This window comes from Acipenser ruthenus, chromosome 28, assembly GCF_902713425.1.
Source record: "Acipenser ruthenus chromosome 28, fAciRut3.2 maternal haplotype, whole genome shotgun sequence".
Lineage (NCBI taxonomy): Eukaryota > Metazoa > Chordata > Actinopteri > Acipenseriformes > Acipenseridae > Acipenser > Acipenser ruthenus.
Window position 1 is genome coordinate 1,618,863 of NC_081216.1, and position 27,876 is coordinate 1,646,738.

The 27,876-nt window shown below is 39.6% G+C and overlaps 1 protein-coding gene across 1 annotated transcript; it reads right to left on the minus strand.

Moving 5' to 3' along the window:
- Positions 1 to 143: 143 nt before the first annotated feature.
- On the minus strand, positions 144 to 26,985 carry LOC117435172 (insulin-like growth factor-binding protein 4). The gene is made up of 4 exons (XM_034058184.3): positions 26,219 to 26,985; positions 6,503 to 6,666; positions 5,437 to 5,568; positions 144 to 4,724 (listed from the first exon to the last, which is right to left on the minus strand). The coding sequence occupies exons 1-4, from the start codon at positions 26,553 to 26,555 to the stop codon at positions 4,590 to 4,592; spliced, it is 768 nt and encodes a 255-aa protein (XP_033914075.1). The 5' UTR covers positions 26,556 to 26,985; the 3' UTR covers positions 144 to 4,589.
- Positions 26,986 to 27,876: the final 891 nt, after the last annotated feature.

Genomic DNA, 27,876 nt, shown 5'->3' on the forward strand with positions numbered 1-27,876 from the left:
TGGAAGATAACCCATTAGTTTATTATCATATCTTCCAAACCACTGACACAGCATAGTATACAATGTCTCTGCCAAAAACCATCTCGGTGAGGCAGTTTTGCTTCATTCCCCAATCATACAATGATTTAAATCAAGACAGAAGATGGTGTATGTTAATACTTTAATAAAATGCAATACATGTAACCAAATTTATAGAGTACTATATCTTTAGAAATGAATTCTTACATACACAATGAGATCAACATCTTTATTTTCTTCACTGATTCGCAGAGGATTAAGAGAGGGGTTAGAAAGTGGAGCACAACCTTTTTCTAGAACCCAGTTTTATCACCAGAGACAGACAGTTGCCATATATGTATTTCATTGACCATACAATCCATGATCACCAGCTTTGAAACCATAGCCATCAATGGATACCCAGTGATTGATGAAACATCCATAGATAAACACGACTAGTACATTGATCAACTGCATGATCCATCTTGATCATCAATGGACTATTTGCCTTAATTGCTTTTCCACGGGTGACCACTAATGATGTTAAATTCAACCTGGTGGTGTGTGGTTTAATCACAGTCATTGTCATAAACCAACAATGGACCATGAACACATATCAAAGACAGGGCAGGGATGACCATGGGTATCCAGTGGAGAATTGTTTGAAGACATGGACAACTTTAAAATGCTCTTTGAAAGAAAGTTTAACGCTGAGGGAACACAAAGCCACTTTGAGGCTTGGAGCTGGGTTTCAGGAGACTAAGTTTCAGGCCACTGCACACCACACCAGGGGAGACTTGGGGTTTGATACAGCAAAGCTGCCTAAGACTAGGTTTCCTGGAACCAGGTCTACTTAAAAAAGGTCTGCTGTGGCAGTTCTTATCCGTGAAAGGCATGCACACATTGTAAATAAGTGTGTGTGTGTGTGTGTGTGTGCGTGTGTTTGGTTGGGGGTAGGAAAAGATGGAAGTACAGAAACCAATTTATGAATTGTAGCGATTTAGTTGGGAAAGTCATTTAGTATTAGAGGTTTGCTATTTTATGGGGAAAAGCATTGGAGAAGTGTTTGCGGTGCACAAGGATTACATTATAAAATAATTAGACAGGGAAAATAATAGATCAAAACCATGAAAGTCATACTTCCCAGTCAATAGAAATCTTTACTTTGTATAGTCTAAACAGCTTAGGACCAGTGCCGGTCATTACTAACAGCGCAGGCAATACTGTTGTTTGTTTGTTCCTTTTCATCAGAAATTGCAGTGCAGGACTATGAGATATTGGGATTGATTAGGAAGACCCTAATAAAACTTCACTGCAGTATAGGAAAGTGACAGCTAGCATATTAACAGAGCAAAGCATGTCAAGAATGTGAAAGCGAATAAGGGGGGTGTGCACGAACCTGAATCTCCAGACCATACCGTTGGGGGAAAGGGGTTGTTAAGTAAAAGTGGTTTAAATTGTAAAAAGTATGATACATATGGCAAAATGTTACATCGAACGCAATATAACAAGTTACATAAGCAATATAATTTCTTTTTGCACACACCATTCCATATTGCTTTGATGATGGCTTTGAGGGCTAACTGATTCCCCTGGTATGAATGTAGAATTATTGATGCTAATAGGGAGTATTAAAGTTTTATATACAAAAAAAAAAACAATTAAAGTATTCACAACACATTATATTGTTATTCTTTAAAGAGTGGCACACATCTTAAACTAAACTCTTAAAGCCGTACTTTTTCCCCCCCAAAATAGAATAGATTCCACCTAATCATATACTCCCAAAATAGTCTTCCATTTTTTATTTCCATTTACTACAAGAAATACATTAAATTAAAGTGGAAATTAAATACAATATACTAATAATGTTTCATACTAGCAAAGTCAAATATTCAAGTTTACTGAGAAAGATAATAATAATAATAATAATAATAATAATAATAATAATAATAATAATAATAATAATAATAATAATGCACTACATGATTCGCAAATATGATTTGGAAATAATTTTACAGGATATTGTATGATGGTTTTGTTCCGTGATAATTATGAATTTAAAACAACAGGGCAATCTTTGAAAGTCCTTTATACTTTTTCAATTATTCTGATTCCCAAAGTACAGTAACGGTATCTAAACTTGGTCCCCTGACATTCTTGAAAACGAGAAGCTACTCTTCAGTTTAAATCTTGCATACCGAAGTATGCCCTGCACTGAACTCTTGGTTTGGTTGTTGCAGATATCACAAGATTTTGCCAACTAAATACCTTTAAAATAATGTGCATATTTTTTCACATTTCTTTTTTCTACATTCCACATCACCTTTACTAAAAGATTGTAGCACATAAAAAGAATTGACTTTACAAGTGTGCCCTGTGTACAACACAGAGCAGTGAGGCGCATGTAAGTCATGGATGTGTTCTTGCAATATAGAATTCCAGTTCCTTTCCCACTTCCTTTTTAAAATCAATTCCCAATTCCAATTACTTCGAAGGAATTGGAATTTATATTTTAGACACAGTAATTGTTGTGATTGTTAAATTGACAACCGGTGACTTCAATTGAAGTCATTGTGTTTCCACTGTGAGAAGCTTGTTCTAACAGAACACTGCCGATGGCAATTGTGATCAATGATGTGTTGGAATTGATTAAAAGGGAATTGGGAATTGATTTTAAAAAGGAATTGGAAATGAAAAACAGGACTAAGAAACAGATTTAGTTATAGGCGTGTTGAGGAGAAGTCTTTGTTAATGTGGATAGTATTGGCAGACTTTGAATTCAATGGAAAAGCAAGGGCTAGACGTGAATGGCGAACCATACAGCTCCAAGACTTACCAGTTACTGAAGAGCAAGCTCTGTAGTCGAGAGGCAGGGACGGGTCTTATGCTGATGTCAGTGTTATTAACTGATTAGCTTCCACTTTCTTTATCATTTGTATTCTTTTTAATCAGGGTAATTGGGGTGAAAAAAAACTGTGCTTTGTATTGTCAGAAATTCAAATTAGTTTGGATCAGCCCTGGCATTGATCAGGTACATTTATCAGTCAACCCAGTTGTGTACTTGTATGTCTGTTAGCAATCTAAAAAATAAAAAAAAAATCAATAGCAGTTTTATGGATATTGATTTCCCTGAAGTGTGCTAAGAATGAAACCGTGTGTTTACAGAGTTTGGAAAGGACTTTGGTTCACGTGCAAAACTGGACAGCCATAAAATTATCGAATGTTTATTCTGCATAGTCTCATAAAGCAGTTCCAACAGACGTTCAGTTACTGCCTAGAGATCGGATTTGAATGTTTTATTAATCGCCCTGGAAATGGACTGCTGGAACTCAACATTTAAAAACTAGGGTAGTTCTTCCCACTGTATTCATCCGCAAAGTTTATGCTGTTGTGAATATGGGAGACCTCAATGACGGGAACTCGAACCATTGTTCTCGGGCCAACATGTTGAGATTGTCTAACTAAGAGGCTGGAGCAGGAGTTTTGGGAATAGCAGCGTTGTAGATACTGTGCACTGATTCATATCGGCACACCAAGTGGTTTTACATTTTAGGGAAACATGCTTTTGAATTGCTAGGCCATCGATTGATTCACGTGCAGCAGGAAAGTAGATGGGTTATACTTGGTTTGCATGCATGCAAAAATCTTCTAGAGACCAGAGTTAGCTTCTTAGTACCGAAGCTTGTGCTGGAGAGGAGATAAGCGGCAGCATAAGTGTACCGTACTATGAGCCCGTAGAAAGCGGTTATGCTCAGCCCCTGTGGTAGCGCACAAACAGAGAATTAGAGAATATGAGATCAAGTACATCTGGTCTGGGATTTGGATTTTTCCGAAGCAGACTTTTTTCCATCGAATCTCTTTAATTTCCGTGTTATGATGGAAAGAAAGCCTGAGTTTATGATCATTGGCAATTAAACATGCAGTTCTTTCAGAAGATTTTATTGGCATCTCGTTGCAGCTGACAAACTTACATGCGGTGCCTTTTCTTAGGATATAACTCATTTTTCTGTGTGTGTTTTTTTTTTATTTATTTATTTATTTTTTACATTTTCTGTAGCTTTAACATTGGATAGGATGTGCAAATAAACTTACCATTTCAACAAGGCATATGTGTTTTGACCTTTAATATATGATTTAATAAAAAAAGTCCCTTTTTTGTGTTATCGATCGCCAATAAAAAAAAAAAAAAGAAAACAGCTGACTGCTTCTTAAACTACAGCCAGTACTCAGTGATTAGGACCGTTGGCTTGGTATCTAGCTGAAACACCCTAAGCAAATGATCGTTTTCAACGTACAAAAAAAAAAATTAACTCAAGATTTAACTCAATATTCAATTGAACTTTCAAGTACGTTATGTGCCGTTTTTATTTATTTATTTATTTGTTTATTATCGATTTTAACATTGATTGAAATAAAGATGGCCTTTTCTGTCTATTTTTAACTTGTTTCCTTTGCACACCCTAGTACTTTTCACCACAGGTGGTATGAGGTTATGTGGTATTGTCCCTTCTATCATTGTACAAAACAGCACCAGTAAGTTTCGTCATGGGTGAGTCCGCGAGGGTCACAGCCCCTGTGTCGACCGATGCTCACTCCCTGATCGATTCTACAAACTGGTGGCAGTCCAGCTCCCCTTTGACCTCCGGAGTCCCCACCAACTGAATACCAGTCTTCTGGTCAACACACCAGCACTTTCCCCTCTGACCGTCCAGAGCAGGGAGGCACTGTTGGAGAAACGAACAGGTCAAGTGTAAAGATTCAGGTGCAAAACACATTTTTTACAGCAGTGGCTCTCAAACTTTTTTGGACCACATCCTCTTTACTCTTGTCAGTGGTACTTGACCCCTCCACTCCCCCTCCACAAAAAGATCCAACATGCCTGTGGCTTCTCAGTATGTCACTGCTGTAGTGTTATTTTCTTTAGCACCATCGTATTGAGAGCAAACTTAACACTGCAAATAAGAGTTTACTGATTCGTCCAGTATTTACTAATATGCACACCATGTAGTAAGCCAATTTCATCTAATAATATGTCTCACTCATCAATATGTTGACTGCCACAGTAAGATACATGCCGAAGACACCCCAGCTTCTTGCCTGTTTAATATCTTAACCCTGTCCTGTTGGTCACAGCTTGTGTAATTGTAACATGTTAAGTCTCCACTCTATGCAATGCTTTTTATTGCTTTGTAATGTTTTTTCAAAGTCTTGGCAGAGCAACATCTTTTCCCCCCTAAAATTCACTTAACAGTTTCTAAAAACAATAAATACATTAAAAAAAGGGGGGGGGGGGATTTTAGCTGTGTGAATTGCTTACTTATTTAATATCCTACAATGTGTACAATTCTCTATTGTTGTTGTGTTTCTATCCAAGACTTCAGTGACATTAGATAAATGTACAAGCTTTTAACAGCCATAGAAATACATGTCTGAAACCTGTTTGGGGTGGAAGTTTCCGTTCTTGTCGCAGTTGGGGAGGGGGATGACGTAGAAGTCTTCGTGGGTTCTTGTCTGGCTTGCCAGCCTGTCAAGAGCTCTCTGCATCTCCGACTGGCATGGGGGCAGAACCTAAACAGCAATTCGAACATTGTAACTATGCATAATAACATTGTAATTATGTGTAAGCATATATGCATTTACTAATATAATAATATCTTTATATAGTGCCTTTCATAGCGGACCACCATCGCAAAACGCTTTACAGAGGTAGGCTGTGAACGGTGCATGATATACAGAGTCACTTCCAATAGGACATTAACATCTCATCCGCAGGACGGAGCACAAGGAGGTGAAGTGACTTTCTCAGGGTCATACACAGCAGGTCAGTCAGTGGCAGAGGTGGGATTTGAACCGGTGTCCTTCTGGTTACAAGCCCCTGGACTTTAACCACTGGACCACACTGCGTCCTAAGTAACTACTATGTAAATACCCAGTAATTAGAAACCCAAATCTTAAACCAGGTTAATGGCAAATTCTAAAAAAAAAAAAAAAAAATGGGTAGAGAATAAGACACGACAGCTGTGTCTACCGGAAATAATATTAATCAGGTCTGGCCAAAGTTGGCCCTTCCACTCCTGGTATTTGATCCAACCCTGTTCTAAATTGTTTAATTGGACTAATTAAACCTCTTTCCAGACCCTGAAGTAGATAATGATCTCATTTACCTGTTAAACTGGCCCTCCAGGACTGTAATTGGAAACCCCATGATATAAACAATGGTAGATAACAGGCCTTGCCACAGCGGTCCCAGGTTTGGTTTTAATTTTCCTTACATATTAGTTATTTTTCTGTATGACATTGAGATCGGTCACTGTCTAGGTCAATTGAACAGACCCTGCATGTTCTGTTTATCAAACAAAAAAAGCCATGGCTGTATTTTGAAAACAGGTCTGGCCGCACCGCCTAAACAGATGAAACTGCTTCACTGGCTCGATTTTCCTCTCCCGGGCTCCATCCATTCACGGGTGACACATTTGTTTTGGAACGCGTGACGCCCACTCACCAGAGGCTTGTTCTCTTCTCGATTCACATTGTTTTTCATTTTCCCGTTTTTTAACCCTTGCTCTCGGATCTTAGCTTGGTGTCTCAGTAGACACTTTTTATCCTGCGGGCTGCAGGGAATGTGGCTGTTGTTGGGATGATCTAGGTTCCACAATTCTTCATTTTCTGTAAAAATAAAAAATAATAAAAAAAATACATGGATAAACAGACTCAATGCCACAATGCCGGAAGGTTTAAATAGAATCGAATAGTAGACATCATTGACTATTGTGTAAATGACATCACAAACACATTACTAGATTTAAATAGAAATAAGTGAGTATAGTTGCCATGACATCAAAAGCCTATAAGTACCTCCACTGTTTGTTTTCAGTCACACTTTGGACAGTGGATACAGAATGTGTGGATACATTTTGAAGTGATATTAATTGCATCTCGACAGCCAGCCAGCTGATGATTTGCCAGTTCATAGGGTTTGATCAAGCTGCCAAGACTTGCATGCTGATGAAATTAAAGTGCAAAACTCTCAGAGAAACGATGCATCTCCAGGAAATCAAATGGGAGGATTTAGAAACTTTCTTTAATCATGAAGGTTCCACAGGCTCCCTAGTTTGGAAGAAGAATTGCTGAGGATGGGGAGGGGTAGACCCACCTGCAGCTGGAGGATTAGCGGCCAAATGGAAACTCTTTAAGTTGTGCCAAGGCGTAAGAGACGACGGTGGAAGTGGGGGAAGGGATTAGTTGTAAGAGTTGAGACGTGTTTTTGCCAGCTGATAAAAATACCCATCGTCAGCACATGGGCACCCATAACATTCACCTGCCAGTTCCAGGATTTCACAGATGTTAAATGTAACACTCTCCATCCTCCCGTGCCCGCTCCTTCTCTTCCCCAGCCTCCATGTGGTGGAACCAGCTACTGGAGAACTTCAGGACTGCTCCGTCTCTCTCTGTCTTCCCCAGACCAACCTCTTTAAATGCACTTGTAGATCTCTTGGTCTACCCCTCTTACTATGTACTGACCTAAGCACCACGTTACTGGATTCTCAGCTGAACCACTGTCCTTGCGCTATACTATTATGTTATTGTAGATACAAATTGTTTTAATCCTAACTTGCTGCATCTTATCTTTTTATACTGCATTTAAATATTGTTTTGCATTGTAAACTTGCATTGCCCTGTGATGCTTGTAAGTCACCTTGGATAAAAGCGTCTGTTAACTAAATAAATAAAGAAATGTGAATAAATAACTGGAAAGCGACTTGCAACCCAGTAAAGCAAGCATGGGGCTGTAGAATCTTCAGAGATTTAGCCCAAATTAAGGAAATTTATTATAAATAAGAATCCGACTGCAACGTAATACGGGCAATGAAACTCATGCAAATAATAAAACAAAAGAGGAACATTTGATTTTACAGTTTGGGAGCTACACTTTTTAACTGCAGGAGTGAGGTGGCAGTTTTCTGTTATTCCAGTCCTTAATAATGCTGCAAACCAGTCCTAGCAAAACGATTACAGTTTTCTCATCCCTGTTCATTGCGTTTTTAATCTCAGGTTCTGCAGAGCTGCTTCAGGCACAACATTTTATCTCATCCTCCTGAAAAGCCACCACTGCTCTCCAGAATACTACCCTGGCAGCCTGCAGTGGGATTCACAGGTGCCAAATTCCAAAAAAACCTTCTGACAAGATTGTTCCAAACTGTGTGGGTCTGAAGATGCTTAAACAGCATGCTACTTAAAGTTTCCCTCATTGTTTTTTCTGTCTTGTGATCCAACCCTTGTTTGCAAAACAGGATTTACCAAGACATAATATATCATTCTCAAAGATAGGCAGCCAGATTGAATAAGCTCTTTATCTGTTCAGTTCAGCAATTGGATGGGAGTTTTACATAGTTTTTTTCTTTATTTTTAAATCAATACGTTTCAATCATATAATTCCTAACTGAAGTTATTTTAGAAAACGTTCAACTAATTGGCCACAGCAACAACACACTCACAGAGCAAAAGATGCTGTGTTCACTTACTGTGCTGGTGTTCAATGTGAAACACAGTTAACTATTTTAAATGCTACACACTGAGAGAGTTGATAAATACCCCTATCATTATATATTTTTTTTGAGCAACTGTTGAAATTAAAATGAAATAAAAAAGTGGTTATCTTTATCACAGTTTTTGTAGTTTGTTTTGTTATCTGTTATTTGGTTTAAGCGCTATAATTCAGCTTTAATCCCAGGGTAAAAAGTTTGTGAGCTGGGTCATGTTTGTGCTGTTCCTGTTGCTGAACACCAGATGGTGCTGTGTTAAAGATGATATTGAGAGCAGCACCTTTAAAAACATAGATTTTGACAGAATAATTAAATTCCCCTGTTTATATAACACGTCCAGAGTCAGACTGCTAGATTTCCATCACACCCTCAAATCAGAATCACGTTTTTTTAAGTGAGGTTATTAAAATATATGCTTTCTAACAAGGTGCAAATCTCAAATGGGCATGTGTCTTTTACAGCCTTATTAAAATGTTCACAACCCTTTTCCATTTTTGTTGAAAGTAACCTATTCATAAACTATTTGCAAATTAATTTCAAAGTGCTTAAACAAATGTGTGGATTCCTTTACCTGACAATTACATTAAATTAAAACTTTAGAACAAAAGTTTAGAACAGAAGGTAGGAAGCAATGTTTTACACAGAGTTATAAATGCATGGAATAGCCTGACAGGTGAAGCAGTAGGATCTAAAACACTGGAAACACAAAACAAAGACCAGATTCTGGGCTTTAAATTAGTCCGTCCACTCCCCACCCCCCCTCCCCACCCCCCCCAGTAGGGGAGAATAGTGTGCTAACGAGGCTTGATGGGCCAAATTATTTGGTTATTTGGTTCTTAACCTGCTTCACCTGTCAGGCTATTCTTAACCAAATAATGAAACGCATTCGTAAGCATGTTACTGAGTTAGCTGTTGAAGGTTTTAAACTAACTGTCAAGACTATTAAGAGAATTCAATGAACAGAAAAAAAAACCAGCATAGCTCACGCTGGTAAGGAAACAGCTGTAGCTTCCTTTGAGCTATATGGGTAATTCAATTGGGCCCAGTGACACAGTTCATTATGAACAGTGGCCTTCTCTGACCTTTTAAAAAACTTGGAGGTTAGATATTTGTAAAACCTTGCTTCAGGACCACCTCCCTATTATGGCTACTTTTTTACATTCCCAATTTTCTCCTATTGATGTCACGATAAAGCCACCTTCAATATTAAGGCAGCAGTGTGGAGTAGTGGTTAGGTTACCTAGATTGCTCCAGTAAAAACCCAACTAATTTCATTAAACTAACTAAAAGACTTTGCATATAAGAAAGTAAACAGTTGGTCCCTTGACTGGCCTCATTGTTTAGTTTTTATATTAGTTAGTTCATGAATAGTTCAGCTCTTGAAGCTAAGATTAAATCTGTTACATTGTGTTAAGAGACATTCTTTAAACCTCACAGAAAGAGTTTCCATTTGTTGCAAATCCCCTTTTTCATGGAAGAATTCTGTTATGATGTTTTTTTTTTCATGAGTCAAGCCTTTGCCAAGTTGGCCATGGGATACATTAGTATCAAGAACAACCTGTCACAAATACAGCACACTCTGTACTGGGAGCAGGGCAAAAACTGTCTGCTTGAGGAGATGGGAAAAATCGAATTGACATAACTGAAGAGAATTAGAATCATCAGGGATCATTTCTATCAATCGGGTAAGAGAGTTATTCTCCTACTAGCGCGAATTTAGAAACTAAACTGCGTCATAAATGTCATGTATCCTAAACGATGCAGTCCAAAATATAGCCTAAATACACATAGAAACGTCTTCATACACACACACACACACACACATTGTTTTTGCATGATATAACCCTAACCCTTTTCTGATACAATTGTGTACTTACATATATTGTGTAAAATGATGCACACATTAAGTACATCGTAACTAGCTTAGAAAACAGGCTTTTTATTTCCTGGCATCTTATTGGCTAGTAGCCTTGGCAGGGGCGGTACATTACCTTTCAATAGATGACCCGGAAATTAAAAGTACCGGCATAAGTGCCTTTTCACCTGGACAGATATCCTTGCGCCACCTAATTTAAACCACACAACTTTTTTTTTTTTTTTTTCATAACAGCTGCCCATTTTCTAAGCGCAATAAAGCCCTTTCCAGGGGCTTCAGGCCCTCCACTAGCAGCGTCTGCCCTCATTATGCCCTTGGGCGGTCCGATATTGCCCAATACCGCCCACCCTGTCAGGTCTTATTATTTACATAATAGCATTGTAATTATGTGTAAGCGCACATGTATTTACTAAGTAACTACAATGTAAAGACACAGTAATTAGAGACACTTAATGGAAAGTGTTATCAAGCACATTAAAATGTGGAGATCCGGAGATGCTGAGAAATCAAATAGACCACAGCGCCCCCTGTGCATCAGATAAACAACCGGGATGTATCAGCTAAACATAGAGCAATGATATTTTAATGAGTCGGTTCAAAGAGTTATCTAAGTGTAAATGTTTCTGATCCTAGGTTCAACTTATGGTGATTTTTTGTGCAATGTTGCTTTTCATGAAATCACTGCTGTCTGTTTCTGGTCATTTTGCCAGGACACCCTTGTAAAAGAGGCCTTGGTCTCAATGTGTTTTTTCCTGGTTGAAGAATGATTAAGTAAATAACTGGTGTGGTTTTATTTGCTGGAAAAGAAGGTGAAAGAAAGTCTCACAGGTACTGTAGCTGAGTGATTTGATTAATAGGAATCTGTGTGTGTGTATGTCTGCACAGCAAATTGAGCTTGGCTCTCTGGATTACAAAAAATAAATTTAAAAAAATCCCAGAAGAAACAAGTTTCACGAGCTTTCAAAAACCCCAGGGTCTGGCCAGCAGACGGAGGAATTTAAAAGCTAATCTTTGGAACTGAGTCTTCCAGATGTTGGCAAAAGAAGCACGTAATAAAAAAAGACATTCGCTTTTCCTTGCAAGCTGTTAAAATATATATATGACAAAGTAAAAGGTTTTGCTTTTATATTTCTGAAATAAATCGAAGGTCTGAAAAAGTGTAAAAAGATTGACAGGGATGAAAATTGTATCCAGGTGGTACTGAGGTGGATAGTGAAAGGCTACCATCTGTTATTATCTGAATATCTGGCTGGTTTTGTGATTTAATTATTATTTATTTCTTAGCAGACGCCCTTATCCAGGGCGACTTACAATTGTTACAAGATATCACATTATTTTTTTACATACAATTACCCATGTATACAGTTGGGTTTTTACTGGAGCAATCTAGGTAAAGTACCTTGCTCAAGGGTACAGCAGCAGTGTCCCCCACCTGGGATTGAACCCACTACCCTCCAGTCAAGAGACCTGACCACTACTCCACACTGCTGCCCCAACACTGTATGTAGGGGATTGCTTAGCTGTGGGGGAATGAAGCGCAAATATGCAATCTGATACTTTAACATTCGGATGAATTGAAATGTTTTGGGTAAAATTGTGTTTTAATATTAGATTCAAGAGGGAGCGTTGCGTTGGCCTTGACGCTCCCGCGGGTTCGGGAAGCAAAATCCGAAGGGACTGTTTCTCCTCATCGCGCTGCAGCAGACCCTACCGGCCAGGCGTCCAGCGAGCTCAGAGCGGACACCTGCAGGGCTGGCCGGTAGGGTCCGCTGACATCCGCTTTCGAGTAGAAGAGGAAGCTGGCTCGGCCGTGAGATCGGACGACGCCCACTGAACCTTCACTTCTCCTGAGAATTGCTGCAGTGAGGGGGAAACATTTTCGGATATTCGAAATAGATGGGAGAAAATCAGGGGGCAAAATAATTGGGCTGTGAATATTGAACTCAATGCAGGATGTATTGGGGAACTCCAAATAGGCTCAGTGAAGAACATACATTAGGAATGAAAAGATCAAATGCATGTTTGTTAGAGGAGCCACGGCAATGGTACAGGAGCTAATTAAGGGTGTGATAATGCCTTTTATGAAATATCACATTTTAGATTCATTCTCTGTTTCAGTCATTGCGTCCTGGTAACTTTTTCAAAATCAGCCCTATTGTCAATCCAATCGAGGTGAAGAATACAATACCTGCCTATATACAGCTCCAACATAAATGTATACAGGCAGTAAAATATATATTAGAGATGTTGTCAGTCGTGGGACCTGTCATCCGTCTTCATCCGAACGCTGTTAAGTTGTTTGTTTGTCCAGAAATCTGTGTTCACAGGAATCCCAGAATTCACCATACCAACCAACTTAACCCCAAATTACTGCACAGAGGAATGCACCCACTCACTCAGAAATGCAGAAGTATAGAAGCTTATTTAATGGGAGTTCAAGTCTTGATGTCTTCTTTTTAACCAGGGCATGTGAACTATCAAATCGAGTCCCAAATAATATCATTTGAAAAGCTACCAGCACCATAAAAAACATGGAAAAAATGATTCTTCAGCACTAAAAATACTAGGATAGTAAGATCTGATCCAATACTGTAATTCGTAATTATTATAGTTAGGTGTTTGAAAGTGCAGAGTTTTTGGAAATGGAAATCAACCCTGTGCTTGCGTAGAGAGACGCAAGTCGCGGATGTACAGTAGAATGTGTAATGTGTTATTTGTATCCTTTACATGGGGATATGTGTGAACTGTATGTTAGTGACATACTTTGTTTGAGAAGAAAAGCCCCTTCTTCACTGACACATCAGAGCCTTACCCTGAAGATGAGTCTCAGTACTCCAACTGGGGCACGTACTGAAAGGTGCTAATCTATAGCAAGCCTGTTGACGTGAGATGCCAAATGCACAGACAACAGAAGTGCTGGATGCATTGGATGGGAACATACTGTATCCCCAGGTCATGTTTACAGTATGTGGAAGCTTGAACTTCAATGTTTTAAAACAATCTATTGGGATACTAAGGAGGCATGACTATAGCTGACCAGAAGGCAGCTTTGTATTACTGTAGAAAGTTGTTTTGACTGCAAGTTGGTTGGAGATAAAAGTCATCTCTGGGGACTGCTTATTGAACTGTCTTTTAAAGTTTTTATGCAAGGGTGGATGTTGAGCTTGGTTGAAAACATGGAGGTTGTTGCTTTAAATGGGTTGTAACTCTATAAAGCTAGCCACAGATCATCCTACAGAAATAGACATTTAGAGCTATGGCCAAAAGTTTTGCATCACCCTATAGAATTAACTCATTTTCAAATGTTCAAATGAAACCTGCTGAATAATGTTAAGTTAACATATTGAATTACATACCGCTTTTGTAGTTTTGCCATGTATTTAACGGAAAAAAATGACAATAATTGAGATATATATATATATATATATATATATATATATATATATATATATATATATATATATATAAATGATGTCTCAATCCTTAACATTGTAAGTAATGCAAAACCTCTGGCTGTAGCTGTATGTTTGTTGCATGCAGTCAAACTGGAGCTAATGATTTCCCTCTCTGTTTTAAAACTGGATCAGATTGCTTTCAAGAAACCACCCTCATATAAGCTTAACTCAGTAAATCTGGACATCAACCACAACTTCAAAACGCACAATCAGAATTCTAAAGCAGAATTCAATTATAGGAAACCAAGCCAAAAAAGCAAATGGTTTGGCTCGTGCTTAGTTTATGACAATTTTCTTGACTGCTTAACTTATACGGGACTTGGGTGCAAGACAAGTTTATTTCGCCCAAAGAAAACAAATCATTGCCGTCGAATATGCTAGACAGAAAAAAAAAACATATTGAGCCAATTTAGAAACAGAAAATTCTGAAAATTGTACATTGTTTATTTGTATTTATTTAAATTTGTTAACCGTAAATCACCATCTGATTTTTTTTTTTCTGCACGGTGAATAAAAACAAGTACAATAGACCAACATCATTTGTTATGATAATCAAACAATCTGGTCTTAAACAAGATCTTAAGTGGGTTTTAGCTCCTCTCCAATACTGTATTCTGTCCTTTATAAGAAAGTGCACTCTGTCCTTTCTTAATCCTCCTGGGGCATGCAGAATTTTAGGTTATGCCAGGTCTGTACAGAAACAGGGTCTTATTCCAATAGCACTGCTGTGTAATTAAAAGAGAGCCTAAAGGAAGCCCTGTTATATAAGGAAGCTGTGCTGCGCTGCCCTAATTCAGCCCCCAATTAATGACCAAGAGGTCCACAGAGAATCAATTTTTAAACTGTGTAGGTCATCATTGGCAACTGACACCAAGGCTATTGGGTCTGGAGAGAGAGAGAGAGAGAGAGAGAGAGAGAGAGAGAGAGAGAGAGAGAGAGAGAGAGAGAGAGAGAGAGAGAGAGAGAGAGAGAGAGAGAGAGAGAGAGAGAGAGAGAGAGAGACTAAGAGAAGCAAGCTAAGATCTTGCAAGCTGATTCAGCACTTGGGCTTCCATTGAGGTGGCACTCAACAGCCATTGTCAGGATGGCGTGATTGCATTCCATGAACAAAAAGAAGGGGAAAAGAAAGCCTGAAGGACTTTGGCATTTGGTTAAAGGGTATTCCCTTTAAAATGCAAAAAGAAAAAAAGAATGCGAAACAAAAACCTGAATAACATTAATCCATTGTGCCGTGGGCCGGATTGGGTTATTCCTCTTAACTGATGAGTCACGGTATATGAAACATTTAGCACGGCAAGAGGGCTATTGCTTGAACCAAGGGTTTTCTTTTTAAGTGGGGCTCGGTGTAGCCCTGATTGTTCTTCACCATTTTTTTCAACCCCCCCCCTCCTCCCTCCCCAGCTTTTGTTCCGTGCCTTCTCACGGGGATTGTTGAAAATTCCTGAAGATGCCGTTTTGAGCCATTTAAATAAACCGCATGCGAGCAAACGGGGAATAGAATTGATTTAATGTCTCTTTTTAACTAAAGCCTTTTTTTCTCTCTCTCTCTCCATGTCAGACAGAAGACAATGTAATCTGAATTACGAGCCAATGGGAATATGGTGCCGGGCCAGGGTGCAGCATTAGAAAGCTTTATTATTTGGGACTGGCGTTTGGCCATGCTTTTTTTTTCTTCTATTTTATTTTGTTAGAAAACTCCTCTAATAAGAGGGTCAGGACTTTAACCCTAAATCATGTCCTCATGGCTGAGTGGTGACTCAGCCTCGACACACAGCTGAAATAAGACTGGCAGACTGGCACACAGTCCTCCTGGGAAAAACAATTCTCAAAGGGTAATTTATCTTCAGTAACATTCAAGAGGCACTAAGGTAGGCAGCTATTGGTAGAATGGTACCATCTTGGTACTATAGTTGGTAACACTTTACATTGTCTTTAATTACTGTGTATTTACATAGTTGTTACTTAGTAAATGCATGTGTGCTCTTAATTACAATGTAATTCTGTACTTAATGTGTAGATCTTTTTGCACGACATATGTAAGTACACAATTGTATATTTTGATATTCCGATGGAATCGCAATGATATAATGTATCCGTAATACACGCTGATAAGCCATAGTCTATCACTATGCATCTATTACTATTTTTGGTGATGTGATGTTCTGGTAATGATGCACCTTGGGTCTCTTAGTACACTGACTGGGATTATACAGGTATCCCTGTTTGATTTTTCAAACTCCCTATGCAACACCTTGTTTATTGTTCCTGGGCGTTTTCTTTTCAGAATCTGGGCACCTCCATTCCTGGTGGTCAGCCTGCAATGTCACCAGAGTTTATTTTTTCCAGAATACCAAAGAAAAGAAAAAAAAAGAAACAGGAAAGTGGTGGCAAGAATGAAATGGAAACAAGCCAATGGCATTGAAACTTTCCGCAGGTATTTCCTGAAGCTGGACTTTCTGCCAAGATTGATTTTTCTATTGCTTTTTTTCATTTTTTTTATGTCTTCTCTCTCCCTCTCTCGCTCTCATTCACTTTTTTCTCTCTCTCCTGCTTTCTTAGTAACTCCAGTCATGTATATCCACACACACACACTCCCTGCACACCCTGCACACACACACACACCCACCCTGCCCACACACACTCACAAACACCCCTCCTGCACACACACACACACACCAACACCCCCCGCTCACACACACACACACACACAGACACACAACCCACCCCACACGCACACACACACACACACAACCCCCCCTGCACACACACACACACACACAACCCCCCCTGCACACACACACACACACCCTTCCTGCACACACACACACACACACACACCCTGCACACACACACACACACACACACACACACACACACACACACACATGCTTTGAGGCAGTCAGGTTATTTTAGTTAACGTTAAGTATTTGATCTCTTTGTTGGAACGATTACTGGCTGCAGGTGCATTCCAGAAAGCCACTGCCCTGACCACGAAAGCCTCTCATCAGGTTGCAACGGATAGCTGGATCATTCCATTCCCATTAGCAGAGCGATGCTGTGGTGTGCAGGTATGCAAGGGTATTAAGATCCTAAAACAACATTTTAAGTTCCATCAGATTTTTCTCTCCGAGCTGCTGGAGTTGAAAGGTAGAGGCTGGTGAAATACAAGCAGGCTTGTTCGAGCAGATCAGGGTAACTTAGAAAGAGACAGGATTGTCAAGGCTGGCTGGCTTTCAGTGGACAAACCCAGATATAAGAAAATGCCTCTTTAGGGAGCATGTTGAACAAGGACTAGAACAATGGGTGGCACAGACTGAGACACGATCTCAGGTACAACAAAGTGTTAACGTATTTACACAGTCGAAGCGATTGTCGCAAACGTTTGTCTAATTTAAAAATCTCTACCAGGCTAAATGAATACTGTAGATGATTTGCTGAATGTTAAGTCTTGTGTAACCTAATTATTGATATTGTTGGCTAATGTTCACAGGTGTTCAGGGAGGGAAACGAAATCCTTCACCCCTGGGGCTATAAGATAAACCATGAAACCGTACCCGCATAGTTGAGATCAGGTGCTGCGTGGAAAGTCTCTTATCATCTCAATTAACTCCCGGGCTGTACAGATTGTCTCTTGAACACCATTGTTTAGCTTTTACATTAACATTCTTGGCAGATTGCGAAATGTTCAGTCGTTTTTTTCTTCTCTCCCTGAAAACGTGTTAAACTATTTTAATGGGTCTTGTAGAAAATAAATACAGTAACATGAGCGCTAACCTCAGCAGAATGGAATTTGCTTGATAATGCTTTTAAGGGAAGGCAGAGTTTCAAAATAATGCTGACTGCTCAATTATCATAATCTTAAATAACCCCAACCAGGATTGTTTAACTCTTTCACTGCCTACTATACTAGTACCGATATGATATCGCAGTATTGTAATGGAATACCAGTGTGTGTTGCTTTATAACATGGTGGTGTACATATGAAGACCAGCTCACCATATCTCCTTGTCATTTTCTTTCAGTTTAAATCTCTCTTTAATGGGACTGGCTCTATATTGACTATATCCCTCTGGTGGTTGTGATTTATAATCAGCATCATGTTTTATTATTGGGGTTGGCAGGACCTTTTTTGTTTTATAAAGCCTGAGAGCTCTACAATTATCTTTCAGGGCTTTTTCAGACAGAAATAGATTCATGTTCTGCTGATGAAAAAGCCTGAAAAGAGTACTCCCGATTCCATACCTGAAGAGGGTGCAGCTTAATCATGACCTGACCACACCCTACCATTCATTGTGCCAAACCGCGCTCCATTGTGTGGTGGACAGTGGTGCGGTTTTGCCGAAACACTGTTCCGGTACTAATTTCTATAGGCAGCAGTTGTGACCAAAACTCACATAATAAATGCAAGCTAAGTCACATGACTCCCATCTCCCCACACACCTGTCTGATTCAGTCAGCAGTCCTTTTGGTGCAATGAAAAGAGCATTAGGAACTTCTTCTATTACTTTAAGAAGGCTAAAAATCTTGAAGACGACTATGACTCTGGGCACAAACACAAGCGAAGCCACTGGTGACATACAGACACGTAAATAAAGTCAATCTTAGGGTTAGGGTTAGGGGTGGTTAGGGTTATATCCAGCAAAAAGATGTACACATTAAGTGCATTGTAACTTTGCATAATAACATTGTAATTATGTGTAATTACACAGGTATTTACTAAGTAACTACTATGTAAAGACACAGTAATTATAAGCTGGGAAATTAGTGCCATTGATTTGAAAGAGCCGCCTCAGCTATCTCAACTCACAGAGGGGAGCCATGGAAAGTTCACCCGAGGTAAATGTACAGTATTGGACAACAAGGGACTGAACGCTATTTACTAGAAAATAAAGTGAAAAGTCATGATTCTTTTTTAATTATTATTACATTTCTTAGAAAAACATAACTGGCAGATACCCAAGCCCTGTGGTACAAGTCTGGCAGCAAGAGAAAACCAGCATTTGTTTGCTTTCAGCGTTAAACATTAACCCTCATCACCAGAGATTTGAACTCTGCTGCTTACTGTGCCCAGTGACCCCTGTGGCATTAATCTTCATTTATGAGCAGATTTTGTTCTACAGCTCAGGCCAAAAGTGTTGCATCACCCTATAGATTGAACTCATTCTGCTTCATAAAGTCGAATGCAACCCGCGGAATAATGTTACGTTAACATACTGAATTACACCCCGCTTTTGTAGTTTTCCATATACTTCACGAAAAAAAAGACAAGAATGGAAAAATGTTGACATTTCGAAATCTAACATGAAATACTACTGTACTACTATCATGGCTTCCGGTAGACTTGTGCAATATCATTTTGTAGTTTCTTTGATTACATGATGTTAAATAAAAGATCTGAATTATGTTCATATAGTTTTTTTTTAAATGATGTCTCAATCCTCAAATTCTAGGTGATGCAAAACTTTTGACCATAGCTGTACATTGTAACACACATTTGTGAGAAAACTCTAAATCCTACTACTGTACCGCCAGTCTCCAACGCATCTAATTATCTGATTCCATTTCAAGAAAGTCAGAAAGTTCAGACGTATTGATTTTACAAGGTGATCTCAAGCATCAACACCATTGCTTGAACGGTATTGAGCTAGATTATCTCAGCTATGAATAAATAAGGCATTCATTAGTAATTAAAATGATCAGAAGCAACATGACCTAATACAGTGTCTGTTAGAATTAATTGTGTATGTACCTCATGCAGTATACAGTATATGCATTATATAAAGTGTTTATTTGGCCTCCGTTGTCTGTTCAAAGATTTTTCTCTTAAAGGGACCAACAAACGTACAATATTTATTTATTTAACCAGGAGATCTGCCCATTGAGACGGATCCCTCTTTTACAAGGGGGTCCTGGAAAACAATATAATGACAATTGCAATGTATAAAAAAACAATTACAACACAATAAAAACATATGTGGTTCAAACTTAATCAGCAGCACGCAGAGCAGGGTTGCCAGATTTCTGACAGCAAAACAGCGACCTCTTTCTTCAAATGAAGCCCAAAAGAAGCAAAACCCGAGCCACACCCCATTTCTGGTCACACCTGCCATGCAAAATTCAGCAAGGGGCACAACTCGGCAGGACTGCGCTGCGAGAAGCAGACCAGGGAAGGGGTCTGAGGCTCATAAGTGTGCAGTAGTGGAAGATTATAGGCTTGTGCCACGCACTGAGACCGAGAATCTACAGTTTTTATATAGGCATTGTCCACAAACATTTGTTATGTTTTTTTTTTTTTACTTTTGACACAAGCGACCAGAAACCAAAAAAGCCCCAAATATGTATCAAAAGCGACGAAATAAATTTGTAAGCGACTGCCTGCTCGGGCAAGCCCAATTCTGCTAGTTTTAAACTGAACTGGCAACCCTGATACAGAGATCTAAGAACATAATTAAATTTAAAAAAAAACTGAGAAAGAAAGATGATCAAATTACATCTTCATACTGTGATGGAATACAATTTCACATCTTCTGGAGCTGATATGGAAAACAATTCTCCCGCACGTGTTTGAACCCTCAGAGCAGCCAGATTAACAGAATCCTGAGAGTGTACACTGATAATTTAATATTATTCCCCAGAGTAGCTTGCAAAATATTTAAATAAAGATACACATAATAGGAGACAGTACTTATGATTAATGGCTTTTCTTCACTGAAAATACAATGAATTTTAATTTTAATTTTGGATACATTAAAAAAATAAAAAATGGCAACCTTGTTAAAAATGATTACTGTTATAGCTAATAACAGTGCCTTCAAATAGTTAATTGGCTATGGAGTGATTTGGAAGTTTATGCACAGTCTGACAGTTCCCATGCTTGTGGAAAATGGAAAAAAGGGCCCCTTTGCATGTTTGTTATTTTTTTCCTTTTTTTATTTCCAAGGTCAAACTTGCTGAGATAAGGAAGCTGGACTCTGACCAAGTAGTGAGGCAGAGGGTTCATTTGAGGTTATTCAGCACCACCCCTTACCACCCATCTTCTCCACATCCGTGATACAACTGCAATATTGCATGCTGGTAAAGAGATCTCGGGAATGGATAGATCTCATGATGCCACACCACACCCCAAACAGACAAACAAACAATTATATTAGGTAACACTTTGCATGAAGTTTCTCTAATTACTGTGTATTTACATAGTAGTTACTTAGTAAATACATGTGTACAGTACTTACACATAATTACAATCTTCTTATGTATAGTTCCAATGTAAACATGTACATCTTTTAACACGATATACGTAAGAACACAATTGTATCAGAAAAGGGTTAGGAATAGGGTTATGTTGTGCAAAAAGATTTACACATTAAGTGCATTGTAATTATGCCTCATAACGTTGTAACTACACAGTAATTAGAGACACTTCATTATTATTATTATTTATTAGCAGACGCCCTTATCCAGGGCGACTTACAATTGTTACAAGATATCACATTATTTTTACATACAATTAGTATTTATACAGTTGGGTTTTTACTGGAGCAATCTAGGTAAAGTACCTAGCTCAAGGGTACAGCAGCAGTGTCCCCCACTTGGGATTGAACCCACGACTCTCCGGTCAAGAGTCCAGAGCCCTAACCACTACTCCATACTGCTGCCCTGTAATGTGTTACCTATTATAATTCAACGGCTTTGACTTTACAGCGTTACGTTGATGAAAAATAACAGGACTCATTTAAAATCGCTTTCAGTCCAGGTTTCAGATAGAAACATGCAAACTGTCCACAGCTACAGTCTAACCACTTTTACCATTAGCTGTTAGCTCAGCCACGCACACTACACAGTGTATGACTGTAACCTCATCTATGTTTGTAGCTATCGTTTTGCACACCTGTTAGAACACTGGAAATAATTTGCTAACCTATACTTAGTGCGGCCCCCTTTTCTGGACTGCGGGTTTATAGAGCTGACCTTACAGGAACTTTCATTTTCATTACTGGCACTGAATATTTATTCTGCTACTCCAGAGACTGTAAACATCGCCCTGACATCCCATGGAGAAGAGTCAGAGGACATTGCTGGAAAATATCCACATTGTTAAATATTTGGACAGTAACTCCTTTATCAGGATTTTTAATTACATCTGGCATCGATGGTTGGGCCCATCTTTGCTGTACGGCAGACAGGGGGCAGCGAGCTACAGGGATATGCATGTGTTGTGTGATACACGGCTGTTACAGATGGTGTCCCCTGATAGTGTGATGAGATGAGGTTAAAAGCTCTAGACCCACTAATGCAGAAGAGACTCTTAGGGGTCAAAGCCCTGTTACAATGCCACCTTTGCATAAAGCAATGGGCATCAACAGAAACCAATGCTTTTGAAGTTAATTGTTTATATTATACCACCACATTTATGGTTTGACGTGTGTAAATGCACCTAACCAGGCAAATGTACCTACAGCAAATGCACCCCTGAAATCATTTTAGGAGTAATCCCAGAAAGTGTTATAAAATCGGAGCTCTGAAACCAGAAATCCTATTTGGTCTACTTTGTTGGCAACAATAGAAAGAGAAAAAAGAGCCAAAGAGCTCACTTGTTTTTTGTTCTCAGGATCTCGAGTTTATCACTCGCCCCATGTTTACCATGCTTTGAATTTGCTTCCAATTTGACTTTGTGCTGTAAGTGAACCATAAGCTCAGTTAAAGGAGACGCGGTAACACAGCTGAGGTACCCGAGCAGAAAAAAAGAAAGAAAGGCCAAATGTTCAGTTCTATACATGCACAGTGTAATGTCTGTCTTGTGCTACCCAGCCTAAGGAACAATGCATTAAAAAGGAGTTCAAAGTCAAATGCCTTTAACTTTTAGAAGTGTCCAGAACTGTAGTTACTTATTAAAAAGTGACCTTATTCCAAATGAAACACATGGATAAGCTTCCTAACAATCTTTTCGGTCTTTTCTTTATCCACTGGGATTAATACAAAGAAGTTTATTTTTTAATCTCTGGCAAATAATTTGTAGAAGGGATTAATCATACTTGCATTTTCTGTACATTCCTATTACATTGTATGCATATACAATTTGTTTGAAGTAGCCAGATTCTCGGTAAATGATAAAAAGGGTCTCAAAGATCTTTATTCCAGGAAGGAAAGATGCACCCCAAAAAAATAGTTTGCAAACCACAAATAACTGGTATCAGGAAAATGATTTCTCTATGCACAGTGCAAGGAATAAGGTAGTGTCCAGAATAAGTCTGAAATTGCACCAAGGTTGGCTTCTTTAGACAGCTCTCACGGTTTTTGGCCAGGAATGTGTTGAGCATTCAGTGTAATTCATTAGGCTTCACCTCATAAACCATGAACCCACAAAAGCTGCATTAATTCTGCAACCTATTTTATTAATTTTTTTATCTACCAACATTGCTCTGAGGGTTTAACTGGGCTGCTGCCCACAGAAAATCCACCAACCACAAAAATACAGCTCTGTCTTGGCCAATCTGTAGAGCATTAATTTAAAATAACTAGAGTGCCTTGAATTAGACCATCGAAATGCTTTAATAGCCACCAGTTCAAATATATATTTGGGACCATCTGCTGAGTGCTGTTGTGCTATATTGGGCTTCAACTATAGCTATAAAACAGGAGTGTCCAATCATAGTCCTGGATGGCCATTCCACTCCTGGTTTAACGTGTAAAATGAACTAATTAACGACTTCACGGTCTGGATGGAGTTTTATTTAGTTCAAGTAAACAATTTAGAACAGGGTTGCAATAAAGACCAGAAGTGGAAGGGCCAGCTTTGGCCACCGCTGCTAGAAAAGCCCTAAGAAATGTATAATAGCAGGTTCATTTTGTCACCAACTACGCCACCCAGCTCCAACTCCCTCCTGACTGGCCTCCCTGCGTCCGCCACCCGTCCGCTCCAGCTCATCCGGAACTCCGCTGCTCCCCTGGTGTTCTCTCTGCCTCGCTTCTCCCACGCAACTTCTCTGCTCCGCTCACTACACTGGCTCCCGATCACCGCTCGCATCTAGTTCAAGACTCTTGTACTCGCCTACAGATGCCTTGACCAGACTGCACCCAGCTACCTCCAGACCCTCATCTCTCCCTACACCCCCACTAGACCTCTCCACTCCTCCTGCACTAGAAGACTGGCTGTACCTCCTCTACGCTCCCCTGCCTCCAGAGCCCGCTCCTTCTCCACCCTCGCCCCGCAGTGGTGGAATGACCTTCCTACAGATGTCAGGACTGCCCAGTCCCTGACCACCTTCCGGCGCCTCCTCAAGACTCACCTCTTCAGACAGCACCTGTAGAACTCCTCTTTTCCCTGTGGACACTTTATCACTCTTCCTTAATGCGCCTTACTTGCTCTTATCTGCTCCCTATTTTACTGCATTTAATCCTGTACTTTAGAGTACTGTAATCTGTCACAAGTGTTATTTAATCTGTAGTATTTTGTATTCAATTATATCCTGATGTAACTATCACTGACACTGTTATCTGCTCCGTTATTGAATTGTATTTTGTCATATACTTGTACTTGCTAGAACCGAAGTCATTGTATTTTATCTTGCTCTTAATTGTATTAATACTTGTACTGTGATTCTTGAAATGTATTTTTGTTTACGACTGTAAGTCGCCCTGGATAAGGGCGTCTGCTAAGAAATAAATAATAATAATAATAATTTGATCAACCTATACCACCGCCAATAAGCTGCAGCTGGGCATTTTTACAGTACCTCGGAATCAACCATCCTAGAAAAAACATGGAAAGGTGTTTTATGTCAGGCATGGCCAATCCCAGTCCTGGAGGTGCCATTCCACTCAAGGTTTAACGGGTAAAATGATATAGTTAACCACTTCAGGGTCTGGATGGAGGTTTAATTGGTTCAATGAAACAATTTAGAACAGGGCTTGAACACAAGTACAGTACACAAATGTATCAGCTTGTGGCTTACATCACTAAACCATGCCACCCACTTCTCCATGGTCCCCTGTTGAAACCAGCATTTTTTTCCCCCTGCTGTATCCGTGAACTGTTCAATGACTCTCCAAAATACGATACCTCCCTCCAAATTAAAGATGGTTTATAATATGTGATCACAGCATTGGCTTCTGCAGTTTCATAGCGTTGTCGTGTGAGCGCTGCCCTGTGCGCTTCACAGCTTGCAAGATCTTTCTGTGTAGAACAAGGCAGTCTAAATTTTTAAAAAAGCACTATAAACCATGGCTGAACTACAGTAAGGGAAAGTTTTTTTTTTTTCAGGTAGTCTGCTGATCTAAATAGCAAGGTTCAGCCTAATTTAATGTGATTTACAGTAGGCAGAGGTGATTTATTTATGTAGAGTCTCATTTAAACGTGACACCTCGTTTGCAGTCAATTACACTGATGAGGCTTGTATAGGGAGCGCAAATGTTTACTTTCCATTGACAGAGGGCTGCTTTAGCTTCTGAGACGCGAGAAAAGCTCTCAGTTGCTTCAGGCTGCTAATTGGGTTCCCGTGTAGATTAACTGATCCTTTACCATGTACAGTAACAAGCTGGCTTTTGAATTAATGTCACATATTTTACAACAAGACTAATCCAGTATCAGTTGTTCAACTTTAGTTTAAGGCTAAGGTTAAAGTAATGGAGCATTCCGCACACAGAAATATAGAAGAAGAAGAAGAAGAAGAAGAAGAAGAAGTTTTTATGTTAACACTTTTTAAAAGTGTTTTGTAGTTTCCATGCTTTTTTCACCTGCAAACCTTCTGAACTGTTTAATCGTTGATGCCAGTATTACATAAGGATAACCAACTTGATCACATAGGGACTTTGGACTGGCAAGGGCTTCTGAAAGATAGATCATGCTTCTGTAAGAGTAAAACTGTTCACCATACCGCTGATTACAATGCTGTTATATCTCAAAGCTGTCTATATGTTGTTGGGTTGTTTTTTTTTGTTGTGCTCAAAGAATTTCAAAGCGCTTAACAAAGAATGTCAAATACAGAATGGTGTAGTGTCTACAGTAAAGGAATCCCAAATAACTCAAATGTCATTTGTCAGGTAGCGAAAGTTTGATTACACATGTGCCCATTGGTGCGTTTCTTGAAGCTGCCTTGAGAGTAAGATTTGGTTGGCTGCAATTCACCAGGTCGCGCTTGTAAACCAATCTATGGTCTGAAAGGGTCGTCTTCGGTGTTTCAGCTTGTATCGTACAGAACGCTATACAATATTCTATATGCTAACGTATGGGATGCCCCTACAGGATGTTACGGGGTGCTAAAAGACAGCGTTAGTTAAAAAAAACAAAAAAAACAAACAGTAAACATCATGTGACAGAATGTCACATAAAAAGACAATGGACTTACCTGTGGCCTGTAACTGTGTGAGCTCCGATTCTGCCATGCAGATTCCCTGGCCAAGCATCAGGGAGTGCAAAGGCTTCTCCACCCCCGGGGGTGGGAAACAGCGCATCCCGGAGCCGCAGCGGGGAGAGTACACCCCACAGTAGTTGCCCTTGGCCAGGGCGCAGGTGGGGCAGCACCCACAGCCTGGCTCTCTCACAGTCTCCTCGCACCCCACCGGCGCCTTGCAGCGGGCTAGCTTCTCCTCGGAACAGGGCGGGCAGCGGATGGCTTCATCACTCAGGCACAGGCCCCAGAGCGCCAAGAGCACTGCCACGGAGATGCCACGGCGAGAGGGCATGATTGAAGAATACAGACTGGGTTCCTTTTCCCCTCCCCCTCCCTCCACAAGCAGGTGCAAGACTCCTCGGTCCTTTATAGACAGGATAGATGCCTCAAAATATAGTTTTTCTTTGGTTTGCTCGTTTGTTTTTTTCTTCAAAAAATGAATGCAAGAATATCCTTAGGAATAGAAATATAAGGACTTTTTCAGATGGCTGCAAAGTTGATTTACTTATGTTTTTAAATCAGCAGATATTTCTACTACCAAAAAAAAATTTAAAAAATGAAGTCTGTTAAAATTGCAAGAAAAGAAATTAAAAGGTTTCGATTTTTCTAATTGCAACTGAGCTCCTGCTATATATAGGTGGTGCTGGTTGTTGTTGAGTCAAATACCCTCAGTCAAGTACAGAAACACATTCTTTAGCTCAGGCTCTAGACTGGCTGCACAATTGTAGCTTCTTGGACTTTATACCGGGCTGTAGACACGCCTCCGAGTCCTCAGGCAGAGCCAGGAAGCGTTGAAGGGAGGGCAGCCCATCACCAAGGCAGGCAGGCTGGGAAGAGATTCCTGGCTCCCCCCTCCCCTCCCCTTCAAGAGCCAGAATTGCATTTTGCTAATTACAAGGAATGTAGTATCCCTTTACCCAAGCAAACACACAGTGCTCTGGAGCACGAAAGGGAGTCTGGAAAGCAGCTAGTCAGGCACACTGTCATTTTAAAGCCAGTCTAGAATTCAATGCCGTTTATAAAAAGAAGCCCCTCCACGATTAAAAAAAGATGACATTACTCTTGCAGAGCCCAGTTTAGCTCAACAGAAGTCTGTTGCGTCAACCATGTTTAATAATAGCAGTTATATTTGGAATCTTGTGTTGCTGAACTTCAGAATAACATTAAGCCTAAATACATTTGTGTGTGTGTGTGTGTGTGTGTGTATTTAAGAAAGTAAATTACAATACCCTTAAATTACAGATCTAGAAACAGGGGTTTTGCAGTCACTGGAGGGCCATATTACTCCAGGTTTAACAGGTAAAGTGATATAATAACTACTTCAGGGCCTGAATGGAGGTTTTATTCCATTTAGATCAGGGCTGGAACAAAGACCAGGAATGGAAGGGTTAACTTTGGCCACTCCTGATCTAGGATATATTTTATAAAATAGATGATGAATAATAAACTACAGGTGGTAGCGTGCGGACGAAAGGAAAAGACGGAGAAAATGAGCATCCTGTGCGAAAAAGATGCAAAGACAAAACAGGATGTGTAACAAAAAAGTCATTGTGTTGAATCCCAGGACAGGACCTCGGTATGCTGTGAAACCCATATAATAAATACTATGATAC

What these genes read in the sequence shown, in the direction of transcription:
- LOC117435172 (XM_034058184.3), bottom strand. Translation starts at nt 26,555, where the DNA reads ATGCCCTCTCGCCGTGGCATCTCCGTGGCAGTGCTCTTGGCGCTCTGG. An exon ending in CACACAGTTACAGGCCACAG is followed by an intron (nt 6,667 to 26,218) that starts GTAAGTCCATTG and finishes TTATTTTTACAG; the next exon opens with AAAATGAAGAATTGTGGAAC. An exon ending in GAGAAGAGAACAAGCCTCTG is followed by an intron (nt 5,569 to 6,502) that starts GTGAGTGGGCGT and finishes ATTGCTGTTTAG; the next exon opens with GTTCTGCCCCCATGCCAGTC.